General features: G+C 34.7%; 2 protein-coding genes and 1 long non-coding RNA gene across 8 annotated transcripts; 1 reads left to right on the top strand and 2 right to left on the bottom strand.

Moving 5' to 3' along the window:
• Positions 1-469: 469 nt before the first annotated feature.
• Positions 470-1,420, bottom strand: LOC103421021 (pathogen-associated molecular patterns-induced protein A70-like). Its single transcript, XM_008359056.3, has one exon. The coding sequence runs from the start codon at positions 1,418-1,420 to the stop codon at positions 470-472; it is 951 nt and encodes a 316-aa protein (XP_008357278.3).
• Positions 1,421-3,587: 2,167 nt separating this feature from the next.
• Positions 3,588-4,581, top strand: LOC108171727 (uncharacterized). The gene is made up of 2 exons (XR_001788272.3): positions 3,588-3,820; positions 3,900-4,581. It is a non-coding gene; the product is annotated as an uncharacterized lncRNA (long non-coding RNA).
• Positions 4,582-5,791: 1,210 nt separating this feature from the next.
• LOC103440762 (replication protein A 70 kDa DNA-binding subunit E-like) lies at positions 5,792-12,069 on the bottom strand. Of its 6 annotated transcripts, none has more exons than XM_070827238.1 (12): positions 11,823-12,069; positions 11,301-11,362; positions 9,690-9,847; positions 9,024-9,298; positions 8,830-8,926; positions 8,495-8,619; positions 7,897-7,978; positions 7,649-7,781; positions 7,362-7,519; positions 6,442-6,855; positions 6,229-6,352; positions 5,792-6,124 (listed from the first exon to the last, which is right to left on the bottom strand). In XM_070827238.1, the coding sequence occupies exons 4-11, from the start codon at positions 9,163-9,165 to the stop codon at positions 6,229-6,231; spliced, it is 1,275 nt and encodes a 424-aa protein (XP_070683339.1). In that variant the 5' UTR covers positions 9,166-9,298; positions 9,690-9,847; positions 11,301-11,362; positions 11,823-12,069; the 3' UTR covers positions 5,792-6,124. The 6 variants fall into 6 exon arrangements, with proteins under 6 accessions (XP_070683339.1, XP_070683338.1, XP_070683340.1 ...); XM_070827237.1 differs by lacking the exon at positions 11,823-12,069 and adding an exon at positions 11,691-11,784; XM_070827240.1 differs by lacking the exons at positions 5,792-6,124; positions 11,823-12,069 and adding an exon at positions 11,691-11,792 and having other exon boundaries at positions 6,442-6,604; positions 6,700-6,855.
• Positions 12,070-13,213: the final 1,144 nt, after the last annotated feature.

Raw genomic sequence — 13,213 nt, 5'->3', positions numbered from 1 at the left:
CAAACGTGACATTTTCAATCAATTTTTCACAGAATTATTGAGAAGTCCGAAAAATAAACGGTGAAGATTGAATCTAGAAAATCAAATGATGATATGACATTTTCAATCAATTTTTCTTCGATAGATAGAATTACTAGAAGCCGATCGGTTAAGATTAAGCATCGATTTTAAATAATCAAACGATAAAGATTGTTTAAAATCCTTGGTAGGCTGGAATGCCGAAGATAAATATTTTCATCACCAAATTTGCATGAATATACTTACTCCGTCGTTTCTTCTTACATGTAAATCACAGTTCCGTGACGTACTAACTGCGAATTAATCTGAGGAATACAAGTTTGAACAAATAGTTCAACGGACAGAAAGCTGCAGAGCAGTAGTGAGCAGATCTACATTACACTCAGCCCACCCCAAAATTAAGAGAAATTAAAAATCCACCCAAATCCTGGAAAATAATTAAAATTCTCCCTCACTTATCACTCCCTCTAGTGATCATGTCCTTGTACCTTATGATCGAATCCAGCCGCTGCATCTTCAGCTGGTTCTTGAACTTGTTGATGAAATCATCCGCCTTGGCGTCCACCTCCTCGTCGTCCTCCGCCATCTTCGCCACCTTTCTCTCCCTCACGGTCGCCGGCCGGCGACTCTCAACGATATCATCCTCCTGGAAATGAGCAAAAGCAGACTTGGAGCTCGCAGATTTCTTCATCTTCTGCGGGAGCTTGACGGGCACCTCGCCGGACGCCGGCTTGGTGTCTGACTTGGTCCGGTTCACGTGGCGGTCCCGTAACGGTTTCAGCTGGCTGAAAATCTCCTCCAGGTCGCTCTGTTTATCCCCTGCTTCTGAAAAATCTGGAGTTTCTGGTTCTGGGTGCTCGTGTTCTTCCAAACGGTCGTCATCTGGGAACTCCTCGTGCTCGGGAGCTTGCTCGAAATGGGATTCCGGCTCATGGGTCTTGTGCGGCGGGGCTGCGGCCGCGATGTGCTGAGATGGGTTGTTGGAGAAATCTTGTGGAATGTGGAAATTGATGGACTTGAGCCGCTGCAGCAGAGAAGGGGATCTGGTGAACTGGGGCTGTTCAAGCTCGTGGGCGTGCTCAAAGGCGTAATGGGTATCCTCAGTAGTTTCCGGGGGTTTTTCGAAAGTGGCGGCGTGTGGCTCCGGGGATCTGTACTGGTAGAGGTTGATGGATTTGAGCCTCTGCAGCATAGACGGAGATCTGGCGAGGCCTCCGCCTTGGTGGTGGTTCTGGTGGTGCTGCTGCTCTGGGTCCTGGTGTTTCTGGGTGGAACCCAAGTTTGAAGCAATGGCGATGGTGCCAATCATGACATTGAGGAGGAGGAAGAGAACAGTGGGAGTGAACCAGCTGTTCATGGAAGCCCAAATTGAAGGCAGGGATGTCACGGATTCTTCAAACATGGCTGACTGTGTTAGAGAGAGAGAGGAAGGTGAAAAAAATGAGGAGATGAAGAAGAAGGGCAGATTAGAAAGCTTCCGTGTGGTGTGTGCTTCTCTGCCTCCTTTATTTGGGTGGAGATTTTCATCATCTTGTGTAGGGTTCTTGGTGTTTTGTGTGGAAATTTTACACGTTGATTTATTTATTTATTATTATTATTTTTATTGTTATGATCTCGAGGGAACGTGAGGGTGAGTGATGGGTGTGTGTGTGAGAAACGGACAGAAAAGAAGTGGTTGTGACAAAATGTGAGGTTGTGGTTGGATTAGATAACGGCTAATCGACTTAGGACTTATAGCGTTTGTTATTTTACCTTAGCGTTCAAGATTCTGAGTTCGATTTATCTCTTTTTAATGTCGTTTACATATTTTCAACAAAAAAAATTATGTTTGTGTAGAAAATAAGGAATATGCGGGATCAACGGGCTTTGTAGTGGAGTTTGCAAGAGTGTTCAGTCTTTGCACCTGATGTTTTGAGTTTGATCCGGTTTCGACAAACATCTATGGCATTTGCTTGTGCACTTGAAAACAACTGCGTTTATGGAGGGTCTTATTACCTTATCAGTCAAGGGCTCTCTCCAATCTTTACAGATAGTGGCGGACAATTGAAGTGGAGTTTTCCTTATACCAAATCTATGTAGGAAGAAACAACAGTTGGGCTATAGAATATTCTTCTTCTATGTACTATTTTGCATGTCTAAAAGGTACTAAATTAGTAAACTTGATGTAACATAAAGTGAATCAAATGAACGTTGGATTCTTTATTTCTTTTGCGATTACCGATACACACGAAGGTCGAGATAAATCAACATATAGGTTCCACTTTACAATTTGTAATTTAATGCTCGAAAATTTGAGAATTAGCTAGATTGTATGAGTGTAATGTATTTTGTACAATTTCATTTCTTTTCACATTCTAACTTTCACGACTCGTTACCACCTTTCACTTTCAAGTAAGTAAACATGTTGATCGTTCACAACTCTTATAAGTGATTAGGGTAGTTTCAATGGGTCACATTAAAGATAGTGGAAGCGTTTGAAGTGTAAAGTTACCTTTTTAATCATTTTTGCCTGAAATAGGGGCAACATGGGCAATGGGCCGGCGTTGTCTATTAAATTTTGAATGTCAACACACAGCATGGTAACATGCTAACATGGCCCTCCCCCTCCACCTTTTCTTTTGTTTACTCCAAACAGTCGGTAGCAGTCTAGCAGGCAAATACAATACAAATGGGCTCGTTTCTCGTTGGATTGGCCCAACTGCTAGAAATCTGCTGGACTCGGTTCGTGTTGAGCCTGTCTAATTATCAGAAAGACGGGTCAAATGTTTACTTCCAAACACCAATATTATTTTCAACTTGGTAATTATTACATACACACGTTTCTCATTGGACTGACCCAACTTGCTAGAAATCCATTGGACTTGGTTCGTGTTGAGCCTGTCTAATTATCAGAGAGACGGGCCAAAGATTTACTTCCAAACACCAATATTATTCTCAATTTGTTAATTATCACTTGCACAATTCGATATGTGTTCTCAAAGATACGGTCGATATGTAATATTTCAACACGAATCCATACTGCCAAGGGGACTCACCCTATACGAGGGGCCAAGAGACCCACTCCATGACTCTGATACCATGTCGAATTATCAGAGAGACGAACCAGAGGCCAACTTCCAACAACACTTATATTGTCCCAAACTTGTTTTTTACCACCTACACATTTCGGCAGGTGTGAGGTTTTATCACAAAAGACCTCGGTATTAGTTGGAGTTGGATTAAGATATTTAAACTATTCTTTTAACATAGATACGGTCGATGCAGAATATTTCAACACAACTCAACTACAAAACTTCGTGCACATCATTTTTCAGGGATGAACGGTTGAGATTTAACTAAGTTTAACTAAAATCTTATTTAATTAAATCTTAACCATTCTCCTTTCTTGTTTTCATTTTTTGAGTCATAACTTCTCCTACTTCTTATATAAGTAAACATGAGTGCAGTTGATTAATTAAGCAAGTAAACAGTCGATGAACAAAAGTGTCGTCACCGTGTCAAATAATGTCGACACATTCTCGTTCACGATTACTTCATCTCTCACTGCTTTGTTCAACTGCTCTCTATATATCGTCCTCGCCAAGGTTTTGTATAATATACATACATACATACACACACACACACACACACACACACACATATATATATATATATATATATATATATCTCTGCGTCTATATGGAAGATTACTCGTCCTGATAGAAACATAATGGATCGACTTTCTGTCTCATTCCTTTCTGCAACTTATGCCAGTTGCTTTGCCACGACGATCTCGGATTCGTGGATTCTCGGGTTTGTTAAGGTAATCGTATTACAAACCTCCACACTTCGTTTCCGAATAGACGAAATGTTTACTCAAACTGTTTTGGTTTTGGGTGCAGTGAAAATCTGTTCATTTCTACATATCCGAAGATGATGGCAACATTCGGTGGACTCCATCAACTGAGAGCGGAGATTCGAACTAGGGACATGATTATTTAATTGGCATATAAAGTTTTGATTAATGTGTAAATTTCTTGTAAGGGAGAGCGAGTCTTGGCGCAAATAGAAAGATTGTTTCTTTGTGACCAAAAGATCATAGGTTAAAGTCGTAGAAACAGCTTCTTTGCAAAGTAAAGGAGGTTGTTCCTTCCGACCCTCGCGAAGCAGTAAACCTTGTTAGCTTGGGATCGCCGTTTTAGATTTCTTGTAAGGGTTAAGGTTTGTTTGCTGTGTCCTTTTTCCATATGATTATCTTTTTTGAGCAAATGGGGACATTCGTTGACTTGTTAATAACCAAGTATATTCTTTTGTTACTCAGAATATCATTTGTGTTGAGTTCGTCTTTGACAACCAACCTATGAACGAAAGAGTAACCAAAAAGAATACTTGCTGTCGAAAGAGTTCACGAAAGTCCTCATTCGCTTAAAAAAAAGATTGTTGTGTCGAAAATCAGACTGACGAACAAAACCTTAATTCTCACAAGAAATCTTTCTGTTTTTACTTTTTCAACTATATAAGGAATTTTGTTCTTCATGATTGATCGAACATTTTGGGAAAATCGAATTCAAGATTTCTCCTTGATTCCCAGAGATTTAGCCATTTTTCGACAGTATTCGGGTTCTAACCAAATCTTTCATACTTAATTTCGACACAATTAATGTAGGATAGAACACAATCAGGTAGTCTACTGATGCGGTCCCCATTAGCCTGGTCGTGCAAGCAAAATAATTACCACAATCACGTTAACTAAACAAAAATTTGTACTAGGAAATTAACTAACTAGGTTGCAATTGTTCGGCATTCAAAACAGACATTAAAAAAAAGTTGGTTCTGCTGTGAAGGAAGAATCGAACCCCTAAATTCGTGTAGTTGTCCATTGTAGATACAGCAACTACTAGCGTGGAAAATTTAGATGGATTTAGGGTTAAGAAATGCAAAGTTGCATACCTCCATCATAGGTTCTTCAAACTATGGGAGAGAAGATGGAGATTTGTATTATCCTATTGAGTGATCAAATTGGAAATTTCGGATTTTTAGAGGCCACGAGAACAAGTTGAGCCCATCTGAAGTGGTTTCTTTCCTCCTGTACTTTTTGTTTTCATATAGGAGGAGTGAAGATCTCATATTAATTTCATAAGTAAAAGGTTTATTTAGATATAAAGGCTGGACGAGGATGACAATGGTGGTGACAAGTCCAACTCTTCGGTCACTAGGTGGTCAGCAACTATGGAAACCTACTTCTGAATTGGAAATATAAGGGTGACGGACCATTTTTATCACGTGACGACTAAATGAAAATTTATATGGTATGTATAGAATGTTTTCTACGGTAAAATAAACAACTTGTGCTTCAATAAGCATACCATTGTGGTAGATGTGGGAACATAAAACATTTCGACCAATGAAAACACACTATGTGTATGAATACTTTGTTTTGGATAAAATATGCAGACCGTTAGTCAAACTTAAAGGGGGCTAACGGACCACATTCTCTAGAAGCCCACAGCCAACAAGTCCTCGAGCCCAATTCATCGCGAATGGTCCAAGTCGATCGCCACGCTATCTACCCAAATTACTAAGATATGTAATGTTCTTGTGTATCAATCTCTTAGCATGACAAGACTCTCTGAAGCATGCTCCATGAATCTTAGAAGAATACTAGAAAAAGCTACCCGCGCGTTGCTGCGGGATTAACAATTGCACCAGACATGGCTTGAAACATGTAAAAACAGTGTAACAACATTAAAATTATTTACAATCAAAAGGATGGAAAATTTTAAAAGACAAAATGTTTAGCTTAAGTAATCTATAGGGTAAAAGATTGTAGAATGTTTGGTAATCTACATACAAAAAATAGTCATCCATTGTGCTGCATGAAAGCACTTAGATACTAAAGATTGTAAAGTGCTAGACTATTTACATGCAAAAAATATTATGCTCCCTAGGTTAGACATAATTATTTACATACCAAAAAATATTGTGCTGTCTAGATTAGAGGGAGCTATTTACATGGTCAAAAATATTAGAGAGATTGTTTGATACATATATTGACAAAGGACTGTAAATTTGATGTCTGAAACAACTGAAGTTTTGGTCAAGCACTTTTCACCACTGGGAAAGCAACCTGGGCAAAGGAAAATGAAAACTAAACATTTAGATCAATGTGGCAAATTTATTTTTGAATAAATTTACACCGAAAGAAAAAAAATAAGGATAAATGATATTTACCTAGTCTTTTTTTAAAGCAAGAGGATCTGTCCTTGTACAAATCAGTGATGATTTTTTTCTTAACAATTTGATTGGAACTTCATCAAAGTCTTTTGGATTTTCTTCTGAATTTTCTTCCACGTCACTAATTTAAATGCAAAAGCAAAATTAACAAACATGAATGCATGATAGTTAAAAACCTGAACATTGTAAAAAACACTGTTTGATTATAACCTTTGTTCACTGCTGGTAAAAAGAGACCTTCTGACTGATTCTCTTTTTCGTTTATGCGATTGGGCAATTGTTTCAGGTGTGGAAGTAGAAGATGAAACCGTTGTTGAAGACACTGTAATTTCCATTAGCAAGGCCTGTGGAGTTGTTGGTTGCACAGTTGTGTCTTCAGAAACATTGGAAATCAAAAGATCATTCGTATTCAAATTATTTTTCCTAGTTCCAAACCGTAGATGAAAATTTTTCTTTTGTCCTATCAACCTCGAGAATTCATTTGGGAGTTGCTGTTGATCCACCAATCTTTGATTCATCACTAAATCTTTGCAGCTTGAGCCAAATAGCTTTTCACCAGATTTACCAATTATCAAAGCATTTGTTTCATTAGTTTCATCTTCAAGAACTAAGTTGACTTTGTACCTGTGTATAAAAACTATGATTAGCCTTTGCAAGTCGGCTTGTACATGAAAGCAGAATTAGTAAAACCTAGAGCTGTGACAAATGATTAAGCATGATGGGATAAAATGTGCATACACATAGTAATTTTAAGTTGAATAACATATAGGTGAAAATGATTTTTGTCCAAGTGTTTTAAACACCTAAAATTACTTTACATAACCATACAAATATTATGTGTAGACAAACATGGTAAAAAATTGGAACACAGGTTGAGTTCATGCATTTTCAAACGGAGTAGATGATTAAGTTTTTAATTTTGTTTAAGGGCTTACAGTTTTGGACAATATTTTAAAAACTTTGAATGTTTTATACCAATGTGTTAATTGTGCAATGTTATCTACATGAAATCAGCAAACAAATAAGTGATTCACCATATTGTTAGAAGTTTGAAAAGAAAAAAAAAATAGACATTGCAAATTTTTTAAATGATAAATAACAAAACTAAGCTATAGCATTTGAAATATTACCAAGCAGTCGGAATTTGGCTTTCATGTTTTTGACAAACCAATTGCCCAGTTGTGGGATCCTTCTGCATTTGTTTGGCACAATTTGGGTAAGCGCTATACCACCAATCATAGCGTGTGTCAAAACGCTTTACACACGCTTTGCACAAAAATGTATCGTCCTGTAAAATATTTTAACAAAATATTTGTATAAAGATAATTGAAAATATACATAGTTTTAACCAAATATATAAAAAAAAGTAGTTATAGATTAAAAAAAAAAAAAGATAGAGATGTAAAAGCTTTTATACCTTGTGTAAATCTGGATCTAGAAAAGCTAATTCCTCGATGGTCGCTTTCTTGGCAGCCTGTAAGACTTCAGCTTCATTGGCATGTTTTGAAGAGGGTGGCAGTTTTTTCACAGCCTCTGTGCAATTGGCAAACCTGCAAAATTTAAAATTTAATATTATTTGAGTTCTTTGATGAAAATAACATGTCTTTGATTACAAAAATAATGAATACATTTTTACTTTATTTTAAAAATGGTAAATACACTCACACTGATTTGTAAGCATTTAGTTCTACAATGTCTAGATCAATGAAGAAGAGTGGAGAACCAGTACTGTTCAAGACAATGTTATCTACACATCGAAAAAATAATGTAAAAAGCAAGAAGAAAATATTAACAGACACTTTAAACACGTTTATATAACTTTAAAAACGAAATAAAAATTGTCTCATGAAAGTTAACGCCTGTCTAAATAATTATAACATGCTGAGCAACAACTGATTAGATCAGCAGCATTTCAATTTGTATTTACAGCTGCACAGAAAGTTAACGGAACCAAGAAAATGATTAACTATAGTTAATAAGCACCTATACACTGTAATACTTCTATGCCAATTACTCAGACAAAGAAATCACTAAATCGAAAGTAAAATGTCAGAAAGTAGCAAGAAAAAAAATAACAATTTTAGTCAGAATTGTGATGACAACTATCGATTTGTAAACCAAAAATATGAACACCGGTTTCATAGACAGTAAATATGTTTAAACTGCTCCATAATAAAACATTGAGAGAGTCTAAATTAAAAAATATTTCAACGTAATAAAAAAAAAGAGACTTAATAGATTGGATTTTAATCAAATTAAATACCTAGGTACAACTTTACTTTCAAACTTGTTAAAACAATCATGATTGGTGGGTTGAACGCTTCAGCTGATAAAGAATAAAAACTTTCTGCAACATCTGCCCATAACGTAACTCTCAACTCTTCTCTCCTGTAGGAGAAGTAAATTTGAAAAAAAAAAATTGAATTAGAGGTAGTGAAAAATGTGTGCTTTTCTATTAATAGCTATCAAGTCAATATTATGAAGATGATATAATTGTTTAATAATTTAGAATTGTAAGAGAATATTTAAAACTTGGTGTATTGTGAATATAATACATATGCAAAATCATTTATACAACATTGAAAAAGAAGAAGTAACCTGATATTTTGAATGATTATATCACACTTGGGTTTGATTCTCTGATTAATTTGTTTCTGTTCCAGATGTTGTACAGCAGTTATACGACCCATGATATCTCGTAATTTAACAAATAAATATTGTTAGATTGCCAAAATTCATTTAAAAAATAAAGACAAAATGTTTTAATACATGTATATATCTATTATTTTTACCTGTTAGAATATCAACCCTATTTAGCCGAGGATAAAGACTGTTATAGTCTTGCAAGTAAAATCGACATCGAGGGATGGACGGGAATACACTTGTTAGTTTTTTGAAAGTTGTTTTTTCCAGTGAACACAACTTGAGTGTCATGCGGGACAACTCTATATTGACCTCTCATTTTATTCACACGAAAATCCATGATTTCATAACAACCACCAGCTTCAATTTCGGAAGCTATGATCTCGTAGTCTATGTCAGATGTACAGGCCTCAACTGCATGTTGCTTTACAATTCATTAAAGCAGAAAAAGGAAAAAAAGTCAGAAGCATAATTAACAAACGAAATAAAACGAAGATAATGTTTTTAACAACATTAGCATGTATACATTGAATAGTAATTATAGAAACACAGAATGTATACGATTTTCCTAATCAGGCTGAAACTGAAGACAGCGTACCACTCCGTCGAAAAAAAATTGTAATCTTAACTTTACCAAACCAAACAACCACTTGAAACTAAGTACAGAATACTTGCAAAAATCCTTTATTAATTTGAAAAACATAAAATTTATTGGTTAATATGTAAAAAAATGATAAAAAAGAAAAATGTCATGTCCATTGTTAATTATTCTTATCATAAATTTTAATTAAAATAATAAAATAATGACTTCTCACCATTTCATCAACTAATATACAACGAAGGCCCGAATATTTTTCAACGCTTCCAGGAAATCTTGGTCTCCATATTCTGCACACTCGAACTTTTATTTTGAGCACTTTTGTATAAGGGCGCAGTAAATGGATAGGAGTAGCAGCTGTGTTTTCCATTTAGGCTGCTAAAATCAAATGTAAATTTTATAAGTCTAAAAATAATTATGATAGAAAACTTAAAAGAAACATTGAAATCATGAAAGAGAATAAAATTTGTTTATGAAAATGAAAAAAAAAATGCATAAAAAACATTGACCAAAATACGTCCCCTATTATTAGCCAAGGGTCAAGAATTTGTAGGTTGTTGTCTACTATATACTGGCAGCAAACATTTTTTTGCATTGAGTTTAACCACACACGTAAATAGTTCACAAACTCAGAGAGCATTATCGGAAAGGAAGTTGAACCAAAAAAACTTTAAACAAATTGGTGCAAATCCTTGAGCATCTCGTTACAGTTTATGATCAATTTAGAAATAAAGATGAAAGGTCAATTGAAACTTAAATGGAAAAGCGATCAAATAATGTTTAAAAAAATTCTAAGTTTTTTTTGTAAAAGTTCATGACTTGGTTTAGTTTCAACAACCTATTCAACAATTTACACGGAGAAATGTTTTTGCCACAAAATGAAAATCTGTAAAGAAAGCCTGTATTCAAGTGGGAAGCATCAATGTTAATTTGAAATGAAATTATTTTTTTTCAAATAAAGATGAAATGCCAATTAAAACTTAAATGAAAAAAGGACCAAATAATGCCTCTAAAAATTATAAATGTTTTCTGTAAAACTTAATTGAGAAGATGAAAACAGTGACCCACTTTTTGTTAACAAACATCTGTGCAACAGTTTTGGTATAAAAAAATTTGCCTTGGTGGCTAAATTTTCAGGTAATCAAATTGCTAAGCAGCATATATATAGCCAACAAATCAGATAAATTAGATATTTCATGTATATTTAATATATTAGAGTATAAAACATAGACCAAATGTGTAAGCTTTAGGTACTCAATCACAGCAACACATTATTTTAACAAAAACAGAAAAATATTGCATGAATTATTTTTTTTTTCTGAGAAAAAAAAGGAAACAGGGGAAGGCAAAAGCTTTTCCCCCTATACATACTTGCTAAGTTATCATAATAAACCACAACAACATGTAAAAAGATTTACAACACATGGATAAAAAAGACCCTTTCTCAATACACTTTAGCCAACCATTTTGTGGGCTTTAACATCACCATCATTGACTAACTAATAATGTTATGCAAAACTAACATAATACTGCAACTGCAGAATAAGAATAAGCCACAAAAATACATGACAATAAGAGAAAGTAAAAGAACAAAGAATAATGAAAGCCAACCAAATAGCCTCAACTAATTGAACACTTAATTTCTGTAAATCCAAAACTAATAGCTCATTATACATACTTGCCAAGTTATTACAATAAACCACATCAATACATAAAAAGCTTTACAACACATTCTAATTAAAATCTAAGGAAAAAAAAAGTTAGGCTTTTTCCATTTTAAAATCGAAGAAACAAAACCCACAGATTTAAATAACCATGTGAATCTTACCCTCAAATGTTTCATAAGCACATAGACTATCCAAGATCTTGTTCTCCCTTTGCAAATGCAACCTGCAAAACAAATCAAAAAAAAAAAAAAAAAAAACGAAAGGGTAAGTAACAAAGCTCAAAAACCCTAGCACAAAAATGTCATAAACAGGATAAAAATGGGCAAAAATACATATAAACGTGTCACTATAAGAAACCTAAAGTGATGCCCTTTTAAAAATAGTTTAAAAACAAATTACTCTAAATAACTGATATCCCAATGAAAGAAACCTAAAGTGTTGCTCTTTTTTTCACCGACGAAAAACCTGACAGCAACACACAAAAATACGACGACGATTGAACAAAAATTTGGGAGCAGCAGAAGAAAAAATGAAGAGCAAAACGAAATAACCTCTGAGAACTACACAGAACGACAAAGAAGAAAGTGAGAGCAAGAAGAGAAATGAAAATCTGGGAAAGAAAAAGCAAACAAACCCAACAACGAACACATCGATCATCGACACTTGGCAACTATAATACACACCTTTTCACAAAAAAATTAATTAAAAAATACAACCAAGAAAGCATCTGGAAGATGGAGAGAAAACAAAGGATAGAAAAGGGAAGAGAGAGAAACAAATGCTGAGATATGAACACATCGATCATCGACACTTGGCACCTATGATACACACATTTTCACAAAAAATTAATTAAAAAATACAACCAAGAAAGCATCTGGAAGATGGAGGAAAAACAAAGGATAGAAAAGGGAAGAGAGAAAAACAAATGCTGAGATTGGATAAAGAGAGGCGTGTATGGCGTATCCACCACACAAAAAATAATTAAAAAACACAACATGAAAGCATCTGAACATGCAGCAGAGGATTTGGGTTTTAAAAACCAATGAAGTGGATGTATCCCAGAGAAGAAAGCCAAAAAGTAAAGAAATATCCAGAATACGTAGACCCAAAACACACACGATGAGGGACAGGTGGAACGAAAAAGGCATAACTGTCATTTAACTGTGCAGAAACTGATAGGAATGTGCAAAAGCGTCATCTCACTGTACCAAGCAGGTAAGACCACCGGAAACAAAGAAGACACCAAGGGGTATTTAAGCCATTACACTGCTCGTGAACAGTGTTTTCCACCGGGTTTTAGTATATAGATAATTTCTTCATTAATGTGCAGACTAGATAACACTTTACTAACAGGTTCAACGAACCTGGCTACGGTTAACTTCTCAATTATAGTAATTATAATTATATATTGCAAAAAGTCAAAACATGAGTGTGTGTGTTTAATTTTAGGGCTTTCTTGATTGGTTTTGTAATGTTTTCTAGGCGAGATTTGCTTCTCTATATATAACGGGAGTACACCAAAATTGTGAAATTTTTAATATACCTAATATACCCCTCCCTGTTAAGAATTCTAAAATAAAACAAGTCAATTCTAAAATTAAAATAACAAAAACTTCTAAATTAATGATGAATCTTTCAATATTTGCAAATACCTCTGCCTAATTAGAATTCTAAAATAAAATAATTCAATTCTAAAATAAATTTGTCAATTAGTATTACGGTATAGTGGTATTCTTCTTCACTTATAAGTGAGAGATCTTATGTTAGATTATCACCAAATGCGAATTTGAACTACATTATTGCTAACCCATTGTGAGGCTAAACTCACCCCCTCCCTTTAGTATAGACAATATCTTTTGTTAAAATAAAAAAAAAAAAAAATCCCATAATGGTGAAGCCTTCAATATCTTCAAATTACCCCTCCCTAATTAGAATTCTAAAATAAAACAATTCAATTTTAAAAAAAAAGGGAGGTGAGGTTTGGGTCGAGGTTAGAACCAAAGGAGAGGCTGGGAGAACATACAGTTTTAAGGATCTTATGAAGCAATGATGGATGATATATGATCAGTTGGTT

Source organism: Malus domestica, chromosome 08 (assembly GCF_042453785.1).
Source record: "Malus domestica chromosome 08, GDT2T_hap1".
Classification (NCBI taxonomy): Eukaryota; Viridiplantae; Streptophyta; class Magnoliopsida; order Rosales; family Rosaceae; genus Malus; species Malus domestica.
The sequence above is the reverse complement of the archived record's forward strand: the minus strand, read 5'-3'. Positions and strand labels throughout refer to the sequence as shown.